The following is a 20531-nucleotide window of genomic DNA, read 5'->3' as shown; positions in this document are numbered from 1 at the left end:
TCCTTTTTTTTTTTTTTTTTTTTTTTTACTGTTTTATAGTTAAATCTATAAAAATATATCATATTTTCATGTAACATTTTAATCCTAAAAGTAGCTAAAGCTGTCATATACATATATATACATACATATACATACTGTATGGAGTAAAATGTACAATATTTCCCTCTAAAATGTAGTTGAGTAGAAGTTTAAAGCTGCAGGAAATGTAAATACTCAACTACATACTTGAGTAAATATATAAAAATAATAATTAGTTAGATTCAACTACTGTTAAATAGACCCTATTAAAAAATAAATATATAGACTTACAGTGTATATGTGCTTCTTATTTTTATTACAATAAAGTGACTCTAGTTGTATTTGCATGATAATATTCATAATCACATTGCTCTGCTGTTCTTTTCTCTGTAACATTTATCAAGCGCGCTTGATGTGCGCGATAATTAAATTAAACTCACTCAGGAGACACAATGCGAGGCAATTAAGAACCCCCCCCCCCCCCCCACCCCCCCACCACCCCTCCTCCTCCTCCTCCTCCTCCTCCTCCCCTCGTCTTACCCGTTTCCTTGGTAGTAAAGCTATAGAAACCAGAAGTGCATAAAAGCCACAAGTGCATCAGCTGAGGAGCGCAGAGTCAAAACGAGAGGAAACAGGACGTACTGTGCTGGGGCTTCATTGCACCGGCAGAAAAACACAGAAAAATGAGACCTGAGGCGATTTGGTGAGGAGAGATAACGCATTTGAAGCCGTACATTTTTTGTGATCAGTGAAGTGATCAAAATTTGCTGCTGCTTACTGCTGCTGCTGCTGCTGCTGCGCGTTTTCGACACCAGGAAGGAGACCCAAAACGGAGCTTGAAACGCGTCTGGAGAAGGTGAGTCCCCCCCCCCCCCAAAAAAAAAGAATAGCTGCTTGTACTTCACTGTCTTTACTCAACAAGGCTTCTCCAGTGATACAAGATAGTTACAGACTCGTTTACAACACTGGCTGAGGTCTATTTATCATTTATTAACTTATAGTGCCTTTCCCTGTTGACTTTAAGCACTGTGTGCACAACTGCATCCTTAAGTGTGTTAGATTTAGCTCATTTATCAGTTAAAATAAGGAAAAAGTGATAAATCAGAATAAGTATTTTAAAGGTTTGGTAGAAGATGATATCTTAATGGCATCTTTCAAATCTAATTCAAATAATTCTTCAAGATAAAAAAAGGTGATTATTGCTTTATTAATCTCTGATAAGGAACTGAATAACCTCACTATACGCCTCCAGTGGAGAGGATTTTCATGGTCCAGGATGTAACCTTGAGTAACTCATGAAGGACTATGCTTATCAGCAGCTTTTGGACCTTGCACTCTCTTTCTGTACGAGTCTCGCCTCCTCAGTGTCTCCGGCACGCGTTTGATCTCACGTAGAGACACTCAATCTACTGTCCTTCTCCTTTGCAGTCACTCCTTCCTGAACCCACGTGCTGCTGATCTGCTGCCGCTGCCACAAGGTATCTGAACTTTTTTCAAGTCTCCTCAAAGGCTTCACACTCACATCTTTTGCTTCTAATCTGCATTTTCAATACCTGGTTGATCACACGGTAAAGTAGGTCCTTGCACGTGTTGATTGAGTTATCTCACTTCCTTTCTCAGCCTGTATCACTCATGCAGTGTCCTCTGTCTATTATCTTGGGATCAATTGTTGTTTCGATCTCTGCCAGTCTCCCTGAGGTCTTTTTGTGTTTCTAAGCTACATTTCATCTCAGCATGAGTCACTGTTCTTGGTTGTTTGATCAATCTCTGCTTGTGGAAAAATGCTTAAGCAGCCCAAGAAAGATTTTGGGTGATTTTAAGGTGAAAACATGCCTTTTATAGACGTCTATATGGAGCCGTAACAGCTTTACGATAAAGCTAGAGGGTAGAAAAAGTCGATAAAATGAAATATTTTTTGTATGCTCTTTATGTCTTCTCACCCTTAAATCCCCTAAAAAAAGTTTAAGATGAGAGTCTAAATTTCAATTCAGAAAATCTGCATGTTTTTGTTGAAAATCTTAATATAATGTCACTGCAAAGTTGGCCTTTATTAAGCTCATTCAACACCTCATTAAATGAGTGAGTTTGTTCAGACTGCAGCTAATTGGAGCCCATTAACACAATGACATTTACCTGTTGAAGCCTGTCATGCAGAAAGGTGAATGCTGTCCGACATGTGTCTGACTCATCATCATCTCCATACATGCTGATGATAATGAACTTTGGAAAACATGTGACCAGTCACTGTGCTGACACTCTCAAATTCTGCAAGCTAGTGTGTGTGTGTGTGTGTGTGTGTGTGTGTGTGTACTAGGTGGAAGGGGTGGGCGGCTAATAATCAAAATGTGTGTGTGTGTCTCAGTCGGTAATTCTTCCTCAGCTAGACGTATGGTTACTAATGAAGAGCCAGTGTTTTCAGGCATGTTTGCTCCTCTCTCTCTCTCTCTGTCAATACACTCAACCTTAAAAGGCCATTTGCTGTGCGGCCTAATGGCTCTCCAATCCGCCAAACTGCCCTCAAATCCAGCAGCGAGCACACCGGTGTGGTATTTTTACATGTTTGTTCCCACTTTAGTGCCTGTGACATATAAATATGTTTTCGTTTGACTAGATTTGGGCAAGATGGAAACAACATAGGTATTTATATGTGCTATGACAAATCAGTCTCTATGGTAACAGCATCACTGACATGAGCTTCTGCGTTCCCTCCACAGATGACAGGAGATGATCAAAGATAGCTGAAGGAAAAGTTGAACTCTTCAGTGTCACGTCAAGGCGAAAAACTATACTTTTGTGACTGAAATCTCATTCAGAAAACAGCTTCTCATTTTTTTAAAATTAATATATAGTAAATAGCTACAAAAACACGAACAATGGCGTCCTACAGCTCTGCCCCAACACAAGAGGTATCAAATGGCGGCCCCCCATCTGTGAAGTCTGAAGGCTCTGATGGGTCCATGAAGCTGAAGAAGGAGATCTCCCTCCTGAACGGGGTGTGCCTGATCGTGGGCAACATGATCGGCTCTGGGATCTTCGTCTCACCCAAGGGCGTCCTCATCCACAGCGCCTCCTACGGCCTGTCGCTGGTGGTGTGGACCGTCGGCGGGATCTTCTCCGTGTTCGGGGCCCTTTGCTACGCCGAGCTGGGGACCACCATCACCAAGTCGGGCGCCTCCTACGCCTACATCCTGGAGGCGTTCGGGGGTTTCCTGGCCTTCATCCGCCTGTGGACGTCGCTGCTGATCATCGAGCCGACCAGCCAGGCCATCATAGCCATCACGTTCTCCAACTACATGGTGCAGCCCATCTTCCCCACCTGTATCGCTCCATACTTGGCCAACAGGCTGCTGGCAGCTGCTTGTATATGTAAGTAGCCTACAAATCTGGAGTGTGTGCGACTGTGTGTCTATTGCTTGTGTGTGACACAGACAGAATGACAGATGAGTCAGTGTAAGTGGTGAAATATGAGTCAACGAAGTTATAGCAGCATTCAATTTCACATTTGAAATGAAGCATGTGACCTGTGGTTTATAGACAGGAGAACTGAAAAATGGTGACAACACAGCTGCTGTCAGCAGAAGAACACACTCACAGCACATGAAAGAGGAACCAAGTGACCCCAAGGCTTCTGCGCCAATTAGGAAGAGTAGGGGAAAAAGCCATTTTACTCAATCTCAGAGCACTGATTTAGAAATCCTGGCGTGGCGTCTTGCACATGAGGAGTCAAGTCACAGGGTTTTTGTTCTGGGAAACGGCAAGAAACTCTTCATAAATGTAGACATAGCCTTTCTGATGGATGCAGCCCAGATTGCTGAGGTAACTAGAACACAATGGCGCACAGAAAGAGTAAAGCCGACAAACTGAATTAATCAAACTAACAAGAAATTCACAAAACTGCTCGCTAAGCAACTGAGAGCAACTCTGGAGGCAATGAAATACCAACACTCTGGCAACCGCACAGTGAGACAAAAAGCCAAAGACGGACAGAGAGCTTATGTAGGCAGTAGTTCACAGATAAGCGCAAATATTAAAGATAAAAACTACACATAATGTGCTGGGGCGCAATAAATATTACTCATTCATCCGCCCACTCACCTGAACATACACTCACATAGCCTACACACTCCCGCCACGCACCGATAAGCAGCGCTCAGAGGAGGGCTTAGAGTGCTGATAGCCGTGAGGTAAAGTCCTTATTGCAGTGAGACTCTGACCTGAGCAGCTTCTGACAGCTCAGCACAGGAGTCAAGCTTTAAACCAAATTAAACATGCTTCCTGTTAGTGAAAGTCTCATTGACAAACTTTTACTCTTTGAGACTGAGAAATGGTGCGGAAATGATGCGATCAGACAGGTCGGGGCATAGAGGTTGTAGTTCCCCTATGCCCCAATTTAGTCTTATCCTGTTTCTGTTGAGATTAAGGTTTAGGTCATACCATTAATTTAACAGGTTAATTCTTATATCCTACTTCTTAATTAGTTCAAGGCAGATCTTCAGACTATTACATGCTAGCTTTAACAGAAGTTGTTCCAATTATATGGAAGCTCATTTATGCCAAGTAAAAAAAACCAAAACAGTTACTGATTAAAAACAAAAACTAAAAAAAAAAAAACAAAGTTAAAAATATAAGATAGTTTTAATTTACTAAGTCAATATTACAACTTACTGAGTAAACATGATAAGATACTGAATCAAAATTTTGAATTCCTGTTTAATAATTATGACTTACTGAGTAAAAAGTTTTTTGTTTTTTTTAGTAAGTCATAATTTACTTACTATCTCATAATTTTGACTCAGTAAGTCAAAAACTCAACTTAGCATCTCAGACTTTTGAAAACTGGGTAGAAATTAGAATCTCAAAATTATTGATTGTAAGTAAAACAACTATTAAAAATTTAAGAAATACTTTACATTTTTATCAGGCCTATATTTTTATGGATTTTTTTTCTTTTATTGGTGGAAATGAGGAAAATGTACCACGTGGAAATTTCACATGAATGCCTTTGTGGTTTAAGATGACACCTTTAATGTCACAATAGTTACACCTTTAACCACAAATTTGGAAACTTTCACTGACTTTCCCATTTCCAAAATGACAGAAAATCTAAATTTGTATCCATTAGACGTAAGAAAACATCTTTGCTTCACAGAAAAAAAACATAATTAACCATTTCAATTAAGAAGGAGCCAAATCTACATCAACATTTCAAAGAGCTCCGCAGTTGTCAATAACTTATTTTCCAATAAAATAACATGGAAATTTAATGCATTTTAGCTGCTTACATCCAGAGTCTGGATGTTCCACCAGCACGTGAGTTCACAGTTAGCGAACAAATGAATGAGTTTTTCAAGATCTCCATTTCATCTCACATCTGGACCACATTTGACCTCCACTACCAGTCAAGCCATCCTCCTACACCCGATCTCACACCTCCCACCCTTCTAACCTTCCACTGTCAATACACCACGCCTCTACTTCTGTGTGGCAAAGTCTCCCTCGCCTCTGTCTAAAGCGTTGTGTTTTGTTGTGTTTGACTGGGCCTCGTGCTGATAATGGACTTGTTATGATCCTCTACCTGTCAATGTGGTGGAAGATGATAGTGTTATGATTCATCACTGAAGCCTCCTCTTACTGTGGCCTGAGTGGGAGGCCTTTCGATGGTCAGCGTGGAGGAGAAGGACAGTGATGTAATCCTGTTTTGGTGTCTTCTTTAAACGTCTGGCTGATGTGGAGGTTAGCGAGAGGTGATAAGAACTTGACGCAACGGTAGATAAAATATGTGCACTCAGCTGGTTTGCAGCTGAACTTGTTAAATCAGTGCTTACAAGACTTGTAGAGTCTGGAGAAATATTTAAATAACGACTATGAAACAAGAATCTCTTAAAATACCATTAATTGCTCCGTAATTTACCCCTGAAAACATACCAAAACCCCTTTAATTGTTCAGTATGACTGTCAGAGATCCTTTTGATTTGAAAAGGCAAACCCAAACCCCTCTAAACACCTTAATTTGAGAAGCCCTTAAAGGTGCAATACACGACATTCAGCCCCACTAGATGTAAGCAAACAACTATTTGCTATGTAAAGATATAGTGAAGTAATGGCGTACTGAGCAGAGAAAGAAGTCACACTCCCTCTGTGTGTGTTGTAATCCGAGCCTCTCTGTTCTTTGTCTAGGTAGCTGGTCCGGCTTGTGTACATATTAGTGCATGTGGGTCCCTCTGTGTCCTCCCCACGTCCATTTCCAACATGGCAGCCATGTCAAATTTCTCATATCACAGCTAAACAGTACAGTAAAATATGAAAACATTGAGGTGAGAAATAGTTGATCTGAGTTTTGTGAGCTGCACATTTGTTTTGGTCTGAGATGCTGGTGTTCTAGTATGACATCTAGTGGGGTTGAATGTCATATATTTCACCTTTAATTTACAAATTAGGTACTATTCAAGGGCTACATAATCCCTTATTTATTAATTTGAGGAGTAATTAAGGGGTTCTTAAAGCAAAAACTAAACTCCTTAAAACACTCTAATTTGAAAACTCCCTTGATTTACACATACATTTTCTGTATACTTAATTTTCACTGTAATTTGAAAATCCGGGCGCTTTAAGGTATAACTTAGGGGTGGTTTACATGGTTTTTGGTCAATTTTAAGTTTGTAAAAATTCCATTTCCTGTTAAAAATACCTTTTAATTTTAATCCATTAATTATCCCCTCAAAATCCAATTAAAAACACATTTGTGAACAAAAGAATAGTGCAATAAAAAAACACTTTTTAGAGCAGGAAATTAGAGTAATTTTGAGTTGTTGTTGCTTCTTAGGCAATTGACCACTGCTGGGACACAGGAGGATTCAAAATGAGCAGACATCCTGTACTTTACTATCTTAATGTTTAGAAACTGGAGGAATCATGTGCTGATAAGAGCCCAGAGAGAGATAAGTCTCAGAAAGAAAGAAGCATGAAAACATGTTTTCCAAAAACATCGATACTACTTCAAGTGAAACTAGGGCAGTAAAGGAAAAATGAAGCAGCTGAGAAGAGTAAATGCTGAAAAATCAGAGAAAAGATCTAATTTCACAAAAGCTTTTATATTTTCTCTCATCTCTATGGCTGTACCTGTGGGCCCTTGTGTTTGTGTGTGTGTCTGTGTGTGTGTGTGTGTGTGAGTTTGTATGTGCTGCACTCAGCTGTTTCCTCGTCTGAAAAACAACACGGCAGTCTGCTTGAGTCAGCAGCACCGTTTCCTTAAACCTGGCAAACTCATACGGAAACAAGCGCTGAGTTTACAGAGCAAATGTCACCATTGAGACCGTTGAAGGATTTCAAGAAATCCGTTTGGATGTGTGTATCAGTAATACGTGCATGTTTATAGAGTGTTTATGAACTTACTGTGGTTATTTCCCCTTAGGTTTGCTGACCTTTGTGAACTGTGCCTATGTGAAGTATGGCACCAGGGTCCAGGACTTCTTCACCTACGCCAAAGTCATTGCTCTCATTGCGGTCATCATCACTGGGCTGGTGAAGCTTGGACAAGGTCTTTTATCTTACATTCAGAATATTAACCCAAATACTGTAACAATCATGAAATTATATTCCATTACTTACCATGATTATTCTTTCCCTTTGTGATGTGTTTCAGGTTACACACAGAACTTCGAGGGCATGTTTGAAGGCTCATCCCAGGACCCCGGAGGCATCGCTCTGGCCCTGTACTCGGCTCTGTTCTCCTACTCTGGATGGGACACCCTCAACTTTGTCACAGAGGAGATCAAGAACCCAGAGAGGTGAGGAGGGCGGGCAGGAGGGTGATAAAGATGATACACTTGTCGGATGATGGCATTTGATTGTGACCAGTTCAGCATTTTCTACTTCCAATCCATAATATCAGGTTTTGAAATACATTTCATTATTTACCATCACTTAATACAAGCAAAATATGTTCATCCTTATTGTGTGTGTACATGTTTTTGTCAACATTGAGAGCTGGAAGAGACTCCTGAAAAATGGTAAAAAAAAAAAAACAAACAAAAAAAAAACATTAAGCAACTTTGTTTTTATTTAATTCTTTTACTATTTTTTTACTATGTTTCAATATACTTGTTTCCTAAATCCATGGTGCATTTACATCTATCACAGTGTTTCAGGGCAGAATCTTAAATAACAGCTCATCCTTTCTTCATCTACCTCTCCTAGACAGACACATAGATTAATTAATTATGTCATGATTTTAAATGAAACTCATTGCTAACACTGTGTTACCATTTTGAACATTATCTGATGCCACTAATGAATTAAAGATTGTGTATTTCGTACACTTACATTTTGTCCACACATTTATGAATTTGTTCTCATTTTCAAAGAAAAAAATCTATCATCAGTCTAAAGGTGGAGAAACAAATATCATCCAGATTTGTCTTGGACACAAACTAAAGTTAGGAGAGTGTTTGGTAACGCTTTATTTTACACGTTCCTGAATTTTATACTAATTTCCCAGAAATTCGCAGGTATTTAACGATCCATTTTTTGGACATTTTGTAAACATTATTAGAAAATTTGAATAAAAAGTGCCCACTCATTATACAGTATTTGTATGTAATTGTTAATTTGCAAAACCTCTTAAAAAATTAGACTCTTACCAATTCTTCATCAGACAGAAAAAAAGTATTTTTCAGTGTGTAGTTTTGTCTTTGCGTATTAGATTGTTTCTTAAAAACACTTCTAGCAACAATTAAGATAATACTTCACAGATTTCTTACTTTTTCACTTATTTCCAAGACGTATTTTCAAAACTTCCTAAAAGTAGCTGCTGTTTAACTGATAAATCTTGGGACATTTCTTTGAAAGAGTTATGTAATTTTATAGAATATGAGAAAAGTATTAGATAAACAATTATTCAGAAAATTTCCAGGTAATTAGTATAAAATTAAAGAACCTGTAAAATAAAGTGTTGCTGAGTTTTTATTCACATTTTTTATTCGCATATTGCATTTTTACTGTATCTAACAGAGGTTAATCAATGACCTCAAATTTACCAGAATAATTAGATTATTGTTGAACCAAAGAAAATTCTTTCTGTCCTGAGTTAAAAAAGAAGGTAAATTAGCTTTTTTTCTTTCTGAAATAAATGTCAGCCAGTAAGGAGCAAATTGCTGAGTAGTGAACAATATGTGACAGACAAAATAAAGAGTGGGTGAAACAATAGGTGTGAAAGAGTTTGTGATGATGTTTTTAAAGGAAACCGCATTGAAACCACAAATGTGTGCTTGAAATTTATTGCTGTGATTCACACTTCCAAACGCTGATCAAATGAAGCAAGGCTACACATGTGATCGGATCTCAAGCCTCTCCCCGAGTTCCCAGGCAGATTAAGTGATAAACACCCCAACCTTATCCCAATCCTCATCCTTCCCTCACCCATAGGGTCGATTGGCTCTTGTCCCGCCGACTCATGAGGAACCCTGAATCTACGTCTCATCTCTCTTTTGCTTCCCTCTGCTGTTTATTTGTGTTAATTACAGGAATCTGCCACTGGCCATCGCTATTTCCATGCCCATAGTGACAATAATCTACATTTTGACCAACGTGGCGTACTACACCATCCTTCCCATGAATGCAATCTTAGACAGTGATGCTGTAGCAGTGGTAAGTGTCTATAATCCACGATAAATCATCTTATTTAAGCTTTGTAATCGTCATCCTTTTGTTAAAGACTCTTCTGTCTTCTCTCTCCAGACGTTTGCAGACCAGGTGTTCGGAGTGATGAACTGGACTATTCCCTTAGCTGTGGCTCTGTCCTGTTTCGGAGGACTAAACGCCTCCATCCTGGCGTCCTCCAGGTGAGTGATTCTGCACTTTTAGGAAACGTTTTGCGCTGTCATTTCATCCGTGTGTTATCAGAACCCCACTCATTGTCACTTGTGTCCGTCGGCGTCACTCATCACCACTCTGATCCACATTTTTGTGTCTCAAAAGGCTGTTCTTCGTGGGCTCCAGAGAGGGCCACCTGCCCGACTACCTGTGCATGATCCATGTCACCCGCTACACCCCCGTCCCCGCTCTGCTCTTCAACGTCAGTCTGCCTTCATCGTCTGTTTTATCGGTTTTATTTAAAGTGTTGTATCTTTGCAAAAAAAACCCTACATCCTCACATTTCTCAATCTGACTTGCTTTATACTCCGCAGGGGCTCATGGCTCTCATTTACCTGTGCGTAGAGGACGTCTTCAGGCTGATCAACTACTACAGCTTCAGCTACTGGTTCTTTGTGGGTCTGTCCATTTTGGGACAACTGTATCTGCGCTGGAAGCAGCCAGACAGGAAGAGACCACTGAAGGTAGCTCACTCATCTAAAGCACAGTGCTTTATTTCATCAACAATTCAAGGCCACAATGTCTAATCTTTCCCTCTCTCGTCCTCCCTCAGCTCAGTCTGTTCTACCCCATCGTTTTCTGTTTGCTCACTGTCTTCCTGGTGGTGGTGCCGCTCTACAGTGACACCATCAACTCCCTCATTGGCATTGGTATCGCCCTGTCAGGAGTGCCCGTTTACTTCCTTTGCTGCTACACTCCGGCCCATAAGAGGCCGCTGCTGCTACGGAAGATGATTGGTAAGAAAGCCGCAGGATTCTCTCATTGTTTTCATATTTGAAAAATTGTCCGTTTGTTTTTAAAGCAGGGGTCTCAAAGTCAAATTACCTGGTGGTAAATGACTGGTTGCTCTCGTTGTTCTAGGGACGTCCTTAGACACTTGTTTTAACAATAATAATAACAACAACATGCACCACAAAGCTGAGTTTCTCACCTCTCCCTCATACCGAACGTAATGCTCCACATGTTTAATAGAGTAATGCTGCTTGAGATCGTATAGAGTTGGAGTTTGCAGATGTGTGAGGTGCATCGTGGTAAATCAGACTGCTGTTGGTCATAGTTAAAGTGTTTATGTCGACAATGTAACGCATGTCGGTGCACCTTCTTAAATCTTAAATGTGAAATAATGATGAAATACATTTTTATGCTGCAGTTTTGCAGCTTTGCTAGTAAATGAAATCTTTACTGTAAAAAAAAAAAAGACAAGAAATGAAAAGAAATAAAAATAACAATGGGAGTTAAAAAAACAGGGGTTCAAGTAGTTTGAATCCATTTGTATCATTCAGCATTAACTGCATTTACTTAAATGCAGGCTGGATGAAATACAAGAAATTGTATTTATTTTAACCTTTCAAAGGAAACTTTTTTTTTTTTTTAATTTTATTTCTTAGTTTCTTTGGGCAAAAATAATAACAAAAACGTTTTTTTTGTTTTTTTTTAACTGAATGCTTTTTTTTAAATATGAGCCTCAACCAAATGGTAGAGACGTCCACATACATTAAAAGTAAACTCAAATCTGCATGATTTAATGTACTTTTACTATCTTTTATTTCACTTTAAGGGAGAAAAAATGTCATTAAAGTAAATACTAATACTACTAATACTAATTTAGTTGAAATACCATTAGATTTTGTAGATCTTGTGTTCCAGGCAATATGACGTTTTTAATTAAAAAATTAAAATGTTAGCAATAAATTACCTTAACATAAATGGACATTTCTACCAACTGGTGTAGCATGATTTGAAGAATTATTACAAAGTTATCAGACTTTTTGGATATTAATTTACAATATACTGTTAGCTGTTTAAAGCTAAACTGATTAAATAATTAGAGATGGATCATTCAGGTGAAGTACAAAAGAAAGAAGAAAGTCCGCACACTGTAGCTCCCTTTTTCACAAAGTGTGGATGTCCCATTAAATTGCATTTGAAGAAAAAGGGAGCTACAGTGTGCAGACTTTCTTCTTTCTTTTGTACGTTTCTTTGGACTGTTTGAGGTTTTTTGGATGTCCGTGTCTACCACACACTCTTCACTCACATTAAGTAAAACTAAATTTTAAAACCAGATATCACGGCTCAAAAGTTGCCCATTAAAGTTTTAAAAATTCAAATTGGACCCAGGACTAAACTGTTGATTTTTACAGCTGGATTCACGTTAACTCTTCTCCTGTTTCTTCCTCTTTCAGCTAAATCTGGCATACTCATTCAGAAGGTGTGCTTCTCCGTTCTGACTGAAATGGACATTGACAAGGAAGAGTAGAGACATTTTGGTTTTAATACCTTGCCAGAGACTGACGACGCACAAACACACACAGAGGCTCAACCTGAACTCATCCTGGCCAGTCAACTACTACTGTTAGGCCTTGATGGACTAACATTGGGCTTGAGCTGGACGCAGCTCTCTGACCTGTCAATCATCACCCCGGCGATAATGTTAACGAATGCATGCATGATGGCGCCCGGGTGCTTGTTGGCAAGATTTCATTCAAGCTGACTGCGACTTCAGAGAGACCATTTTTAATGCACTCCTGAAAAAAATCAACTACACCTGTTTTGTTTTGTTTTTTTATCACAGAACTGAAAGTATTAGTAGAAAATTATTTAATTGATATGTCATGTATGACATCATATAACCCGAGAGATATCTTTTTGATTTTACTGGAAGGTTACAGATTATTATTATTATGGTTAAATTAAGTGGACAGGAGAACATTTTGAAACTAAAAGCACTGCAGACCATAGAAACAGCCTTGGTGATATTATTATTTGCACAAAGTAAAACAAACAATAAAAGATTTAAATATGTAAATCCACATTCATTCATGTGGAGAAAAAGTTCATAAAAGTTTTGTACTTTCAGGTGCAAAGTCTAGTGAAACAAAGGGCTATTTTTACTCAAATTAACTCATTTTGTCTTCAGTGTCTCTCACACACAGGCTGTTAAATGTAGAAGAGTATGAGACAGTTGAACTGCAAACATGTATTTATAATAAAATTACTTGTTGACAACATAAATGTCTTATTTCTTTCATTTTGCTACAAGGACATTACTGGTTGAGTGTATTAATATGTTGTGTAGTGAAATATAATGACAATACATGCACCAAAGTGGTTGTTTTGAGGCAGATTTTACATTTTAATTAGAATAACACATACACAATGACAACTCTTACCCACCCTGTCATCTTTTCCCTCCTTCTCCTGCATCTATAAATATGTACATAATTCATGATACTCTCAAACACTCAGCCACTCTGATTTATCTCTGATTTATCCAATAGTGTCCTTCCATGGCCTCGCTTTGCCAACGGCTGTCTTGTCTTTAGCTGATGCGGCGCCTATGGGAGGCGTCTGCTGGAGAGGATTTTGGGTAAAAGTCTGCCTCAGTGGACCTGCAGAGAGAGAAGGACTTTTAGAAATGACAAACTGAATGAAACACACTTGCTGCAGTGTTCGTTGTAAATGGTCTCAGGCGTCGGAACGCTTGGCAGCAGCCAGACAATCGTGCTGACGGCTCCATCTAGTTGTCAGGATGTGGAAGTACATTTGACAAACACTTGATTAGTGTGGCTTCAAACCTGAAGAGTGAGCTTTTGTGGCTCTTTGGTGATAACATTGGCCTGTTTTGTGAAAATGTTAAAGGGTATTAAAGTGGCACACAACAGGCAAAAAATAAATTAAAAAATTGTAACCTCATAAATTGCTTTTGTTACAGCAACAGCATCTGTAAACATAAAATGTCCTCAATAAATGTCTGTTTTCAGATGTAAACACACGGAAAATGACACAAAAAGTGTGACTGATGTGGGGCTGCAACTAACAAATATTTTGATTTCTTGACCAATTATGTTCTTGCTTAATCATTTGGTCTATAAAAAGGCAGCAAACACAACAAAATACATATTATTGTTCCTACAGCTGATGTTTACTTTATACCAAGAAAATTAAAAAAAATATAAGAAGCTGGAACAAGTATATTTTTGCCAAACAAACGATGATCAAAATAGTTGCCAATTAACATTCTGTTGATTAATTTATCGATGTATTGACTAACTGTTTAAATACTAGTACAATAAACACAAAAAACACTCGTTAAGATGCTGTAAATTCAGCAAAAATTCACTCTGGAAAGTCTGTAAGGTTTCAGACTTGGTAAAAGTTTACATGCGAAGCTCCAAATACTCATATGAGAGCCGTTTATCACCTGCTGATTTTGCTGTGAAACAAACTTTACAGCCTTGTTGATTCAACTGCGGCACAACTTGAAGTCTGTAAATCTGCAGGACTGAATACATATAGTAGCTGTACCAGAATTTTAAGTGTGTACCTGTTCCCTAAACTGCAGTCAGTAACATTTTATTATTAGGTGGGTCGTCTGGTTGTTAGTTGAAAAACTTGTATTTTCATACAGAAGGTAAAAATGAAGGTGATAATTTTTTACACTATTTTCTAGCTCTCAGTCTTGTGTAAAAGTTTCGACAGTAAAGGCAAGAAAACATCCACAATCCCCATTAATACTCTTCTCTTTTTGCTACAATTATCTTTTTATTATTCAAGTGTCATTGCTGCTATATCTGACTATGGCCACAAGGGGGAGCACCTCCTCCATTTGTATACTAGTACAAATAATGTACAAAATTAGGACATTGTATTGGAGAGATATTTTATTTTCCTATATATTTTTTCCCATCCTATATTCTCATTTAGAAACAACTCCAGCCAGCTCTTTGTTCTGATGTCACAAATTGTAAAATCAAGCCAAACCAAGATATGGAGAGAGGATCTGCGTATGTTGGGACTGACCTTTGGCAGCGAGGTCCAGATGGTTCTTGATCCTTCGTTCCCTCTCTTCCAGCTGCTGGGCCAGCTGAGCATTCTTCCAGCCTGGAAACACAACCAGAGAAATAATCAGTGCTGCAATTTTTCTGATTTATTTTTCAGTGAATCAAACAATAAATAGATGAAATGTCTTAATCTATCAGATTTAAGTAGTTTAAAACACCAACCCTTCTTCATGCTTTCAATTAAGCCTTCATTTGGAGGCAGCGCGGACTCTGGGTGTTTGATCCTATCTGGGATCCTCAGTTTCTGTCTGATGAAGGGGTGTCTGAGCAGAGCGACTTGACCCAAGGAGAAGCAGTTGGAGGTCAACCAGTATGTAAAAACAGCCTGAGGTTTGTTTGAGGAGAAACAGACTTTAGACACTGAATGCAGCAAAGAGTTTAAGACGTTTAAACTGTATTTCCTGGTACTACCTGCTAATATGTAAGATGAGGGAGAAAAGAGTAGAAACAGATGCGAGTGAGAGGCAGACTCACCGTGGGGAAGTTAATGGTGAGAGGGAGGATGATGAAGGGCATGATCCTGAACACAGTCTTCATGGCTTTCAGATTGGGGTTGTCAACACCAGACTCTGCACCCAGCTGGAGGCAACAAATGTGAAGATTATTAAGGTGACAGTCAGTCCAATGATAGTCCTAATATTCTAATAATTAAGTGCTTGTGCTGATTGGTTATTCTGTCTGGCTTGATAATAACAGGAAGGAGACTGTTTTTGGCATAAGAGCACTGAAAAAACTACACATTAACAGGGTTCATACTAACATATTGGCCCGAATATAAGACGACCCCCTGTTCTCTCCTTTTCCAACGCCTGTTTTTGGGAAAAAGATTTTTTTCAGATATAACACACAGCTTGGAAGCGGTCAAGTTAGCATATTTCAGATTGTCTGTTTGACCTCTTCATCATCTGTGACAGCAGTAATTCTTGGCAGCTTTAAAGGACAGTTTGGACCCCGGTATGGTTCTGCAGTCAAGACGTTGGAAGACGCTTTTGACTTGTTTTCACTTGCCATGAATTTATTTCCTCTGTGGCAGAAAAAACACATCACATGAGCCCTAAGAAACACCTGTTAGTTAAACTGAGCTAATTAAACACTTTTAGTGCCGACAGATGCACCACAAATGGACTTGAATATGCTCGTTAGCCTAGCAACATTAAAGCTCCAAATCACCCATAATGCAGCACTCTCTGTAGGAGCTGCTGTAACACCAGTACGCTCTCTTGTGAACATGTAATATAAGAAGAACCTCACTTTTTCAAATGTAATTTCCAGATTACATCATCCTATATTCAGGCCAATGCGGTATTTTACAGTTACAATGTCCCGTTTATCTGTCTGACAAGTTGAGTAAAAGCTGGCTCACCTCCAGGATGAAGAACATGGTTCCAGTGACGGCAAAAGGCAGGATGTATAAAGGATCTGCTATCGTCAGATCTGGAAACCAGAGCACGCCACCTGTCTGCATGCTAGGCACTGGCAGGTAGGCCATCTTCCTCAGTGCGATGAAGAAGGAGATGAAGATTGGTGCCTGGGGGGAGACGGACAGATAAGTGAGTCGTCTTCATCATTAACAGATACAATGGCCAAACAGAACCTGTGCTACAAAAAACCCTACAAATCTTGAACATAATGTCACAAACTGGCATTAAGTATGAAGTTGGTATGCAAACTTACTTAATAAATCAGATCCTGATCAGTTTTTACCTCCTTATATTGTCTCCATTATTATGATTATTTTATTTCATTCAGGTTTGTCACCACAAAAGGGCAACATATAGAAACAGGCATGAAAATGAATCCCGCTTTAATCAGTTAGATGCATACTGTGTTTTAAATTTGATTGGAAGAGATAAACTGACCTGCACCAAAGGAACCAGGAAGCCACGAAGAGGATTCACATCATGCTTCTTCTGGAACAAGTTCAGGTCGGAGTAGGCTTTGGCAACTGCAACATGAAAAACAGCAGCTCATTTCTGAAATTGCACACACACACACACATCTGTATTGTGACTGAAAAGAGAAACGCAGTGAAGAAACAGGAGAGAACGTTTACATTCAAATTTATTTCCACTCTGTTTGGCCTCAGTCATCCTGGTGGTGAGTTTGGTCATCTCGGGCATGACGTTGTTTAGCTTGGCCGCCTCCCTCTGGCCCTTCACTATGACTGGAAACACAGCCATACGAGCGATCACTGTTCCTATACGATGGAGGGAAAGATTTACAGAAACAAAGAGGAACAGAAGAAGAAGATTAGAAGTGAGACAGGAAGTACATCCTTGGATACAGATATAACCTGCCTTCACTACTTTCCCAGAATGCCCGAATGTTGCTTTCTAAGTTTTTCTTGATCTGTGCTTACCGACAACGATGGCTCCCCACCAGGGTAAACCTAGATCCACATGCATGAACTCTAACAAGTTCTGGATCAGTCCCACTGGTGTGTGGGCGGCGAGTCCCAGCTCTGCTAAAGTGGGATCTGTAGCCGCAGCCTGCAGGACCTCCACCGCAGTCGGTGCAGCGTCGGCCGCCTGCTCAATGATTGGCTGCGTTATGACTGGGGTGGGGTCAGCAGGCCCCAAAACTGGAGGAGCAGCAGAGCTGTCCGATACTGGTGCTGCCACGGAAACAGTTTCGACTGGGATCTGAAAATATGAATCCAAATGGAGAAACATGATTCAGGTGAGAATATCAGCCACCAGTTCAGTGATTGGATGTGCGATGATGGGGGTGGGGCCTGCCGGCAGGGAGACAGGTGACGACTCAATAACTGGAGGTTCATAGGAAGCTGCCATGGATCCAGCCTCAGGTGGGATCTGGCAATATCAGTATCGATTTAGCAGTTATTTGATATAAATTTGACTCTTAGCAGTGATTTAGCGCACCACAAAATCTCCAATTGTGGCCGCAATTTGATTCAGTTTACTTTGAAACATTTCAATTCTTCCAAAAAGCAAAATACTTATTTTCAAGACAAAATTTAAGCAATCGTCTTAAGGGTAATATGAAGATATAAACTGTGTGTGTGTGTGTGAGGATATAATCCCTTTCATATCTGTGGTTATATTAGTCCATTGTGGGTAATGTTGCAAATCAAAGATTTATTACATTTTTACATTGTTTCTGCCTTGATTTGTCAGGTATATTTTTCTTCTGGATAATACTAAAACAGGCATTTCCATCCATCTAGTTATTTTATCTGTTTTATATTCTTAATATATTTGACGTTACATATTAATATTGCAATATAAAATTACTGTGATAAAAATTTTACTTAATGCTAAATGTATTTTTGAGAAAAAATTAAAGTAGGGTTCCCACACCTCCTGAAACATCAAATTAAAGTACTTTCCAGGCCCAATCCCCTCAAATTCAAGGACCCAACACAGAACAGTTTGAGACATGGATCAAAGTTAATTACTGTTACAACACAGAATACCTGATAGGATTTACAGAAGCTCACAGACTATGAGGTCTCTTGCCTCTAACGCAGCAAAACAATGTTCTATTCTTGCACAAAATATATAAATTCAAGCACTTTCATTGACCCAAGTCTATTTACGTCTACTTTCAAAAACTTTCAAGGCCTTGACTGTTTTTTCAAAATGTCAAACACAGCATTGGAACACGTTGTTACTCCAAAAACTTAGTTACCAGTTAGTTACCAGTAATTTATGATCATATTAGAGATTTATTTACATTAATAATGATTGAAAAAAGGCAGTGAAACAGGCTTATATTTCCAATTCTGGTCATTTTAAAACAAAAAATGCTTTTTGTTTACCTGTAACTCAAATTCTTACAATGTATATTTGAATATAGCGTCATGCACATGGTGAAAAAACACAGACAGAGCTTTAGACTAAGCAGCCATAACAGGATAATCTCACTCCTCCGCCGGTCACTGATGCTACTCAGACAACAGTTATCACCCGTGTGCCAACTCACCTGTGAGCTGTTGTGTCTGACTGCCACGGCGTTCACCCACAGCAACTTTCCATGTTGTCTCCGACCCAGCAGAGTTCTTGTGGTCGGACTGCTGCACTCAAACACTGTGTGCAGGTGGGACCTCTGCAGCAACCGCTGTTTGTAAACCAGGGGGAACGAGCGTCAGGCAGGTGCTCACTTCACACAATAAAATACAACCTGATGACACATGTTGGTGCTGTTGCAGCCATGAAGGAAATCAGAAATACCACTGGAACAATATACAATGCACGTTTTATCATTCATAGCCTACATGCATTGAAATATTTTAGAGCTGAAACAATTGACTATCAGGAAATTGATCTGCAACTATTTTGATAATCAATCATTTAAGTCACTGTTTTCCAGTAAGGAAAAAAACTAATATTTAAAAGAGTGAAAGCAACAGTAATAAACAAGACTATAAACAACATGAATAGTCTAAAACATATATGAGTGTATGTATGTAAAGTGCAGTATGCATGTCCTACCTATGATATATGAATAAATATCTATATGTGTATAGTATATGTGTAAATATATGTGCTTATGTATGTGTGTGTACCATCAGGTTGGTGTATAGTGCATGTACGCAGAAGTGCAATATGAAGGGATCTTCTAATGGCCAGTATGAACCGGAGGAATAATTACAGAAAGAAAAACGTATGATGTCAATGTTAATTTGGGCTCCTGACTGTTTTATAACAGACTTGAAAACAGTGACGTTACTCACATGTATACAGTGACCTCTAGGGGCATTTAGGTGATTTCTACAGGACTCTGTGTTTAACCTGAGGTTAGTTACTTAAGATTTAGACCTGTATAAACATCAGTTAAACAAAGGGCAGAGCAACAGCTGTAATATCTGTACTTTAGGAGAGATTTCTGCGGTAGATGTTGACAAAGATGGCAGGAGCCCCAGAGATGAAGGGTAAACCTCAATAATGCCATAAAAACACTCCTAATGATCAGCAGCAAGCATTTCGTTACTTTTAACTAAATTATCTATGTTGTCGCTTATGAACCGTGGTGATTAAAACTTAAACAGTGAAATGTGTGTCTCCTGTAGAGGCTGCTGCTGTCAAAGTCACACAGAAGACATGCACATTACTACGCTGTGAGGATGCTAATCGGCTAGCGAGTTAGCCGAGAGAAAGCCGCTGTTTGTGTCTTTGTTTAAAAAGCAGCGGGAAAGTACCAGGCGGTAAATTGTAAGTGAGACCTACGTGGTTCCATGTGTCTGAAAGAGGATGGCTGCCTCGGCTCGGTTTTCCAGTTTGTCTCAGAAAACACCTCGCTAAGCAGCCCGGAGTCACCCCACTTCTGATGGCAGCCATGTTGGCAGGGAATACAACCTGCTACGGAAAGCGCGAAGAGTCAATTCACTCGGCTGTTCTCAGCATGTTCTTAGCCCGACGTGACGTGTTGTTTGTTTTTGTTTATTGATAGGGCGGTGTAGTGTCATTCTGTTGAAATATAATGGGATTTCTCTCTGCCCCTTCTCCACATTTCTGCCAAAACTCAAACGATTATAAATACTTGTCCACAGTAGCCTATACAATATTGTTAGGTGCCCAAATGAACATTGAAACAGGTTTTTCTTGCCATAATCACCCTTCCTATTCATACTGACCATTAGAAGATCAGTTCATAATGCACTTAAAATGTAAGTCAATCACTTTTATTTATATAGTACATCTTAAAACAACAAGAGTTCTAACATCTGCCTCAATACAGGCAGATGTGATGTGGGTCAAAATCCACAGTCCTCCTTCTGTGCAAAAATGTATTCAAAACTTTATCTGAAGTTAATAATAATAGAAGTTTCAGTTGTCCAAA

The 20531-nt window shown here is 39.2% G+C and overlaps 2 protein-coding genes across 2 annotated transcripts; one reads left to right on the top strand and one right to left on the bottom strand.

Moving 5' to 3' along the window:
- Positions 1-586: 586 nt before the first annotated feature.
- slc7a7 (solute carrier family 7 member 7) lies at positions 587-12887 on the top strand. The gene is made up of 11 exons (XM_044341616.1): positions 587-874; positions 1447-1496; positions 2733-3384; positions 7430-7555; positions 7661-7805; positions 9540-9663; positions 9754-9857; positions 9994-10090; positions 10203-10352; positions 10442-10625; positions 12072-12887. The coding sequence occupies exons 3-11, from the start codon at positions 2892-2894 to the stop codon at positions 12143-12145; spliced, it is 1497 nt and encodes a 498-aa protein (XP_044197551.1). The 5' UTR covers positions 587-874; positions 1447-1496; positions 2733-2891; the 3' UTR covers positions 12146-12887.
- Positions 12888-12997: 110 nt separating this feature from the next.
- Positions 12998-20059, bottom strand: oxa1l (OXA1L mitochondrial inner membrane protein). Its single transcript, XM_044341617.1, has 10 exons — positions 19919-20059; positions 18675-18809; positions 17089-17371; positions 16783-16926; positions 16589-16674; positions 16093-16257; positions 15204-15308; positions 14892-15054; positions 14689-14769; positions 12998-13277 (listed from the first exon to the last, which is right to left on the bottom strand). Exons 1-10 carry the CDS (start codon positions 20027-20029, stop codon positions 13156-13158), a joined length of 1395 nt encoding a protein of 464 aa, XP_044197552.1. The 5' UTR covers positions 20030-20059; the 3' UTR covers positions 12998-13155.
- Positions 20060-20531: the final 472 nt, after the last annotated feature.

Source organism: Thunnus albacares, chromosome 22 (genome assembly GCF_914725855.1).
Source record: "Thunnus albacares chromosome 22, fThuAlb1.1, whole genome shotgun sequence".
Classification (NCBI taxonomy): domain Eukaryota; kingdom Metazoa; phylum Chordata; class Actinopteri; order Scombriformes; family Scombridae; genus Thunnus; species Thunnus albacares.
This window is presented reverse-complemented; position numbering and strand designations above follow the sequence as displayed.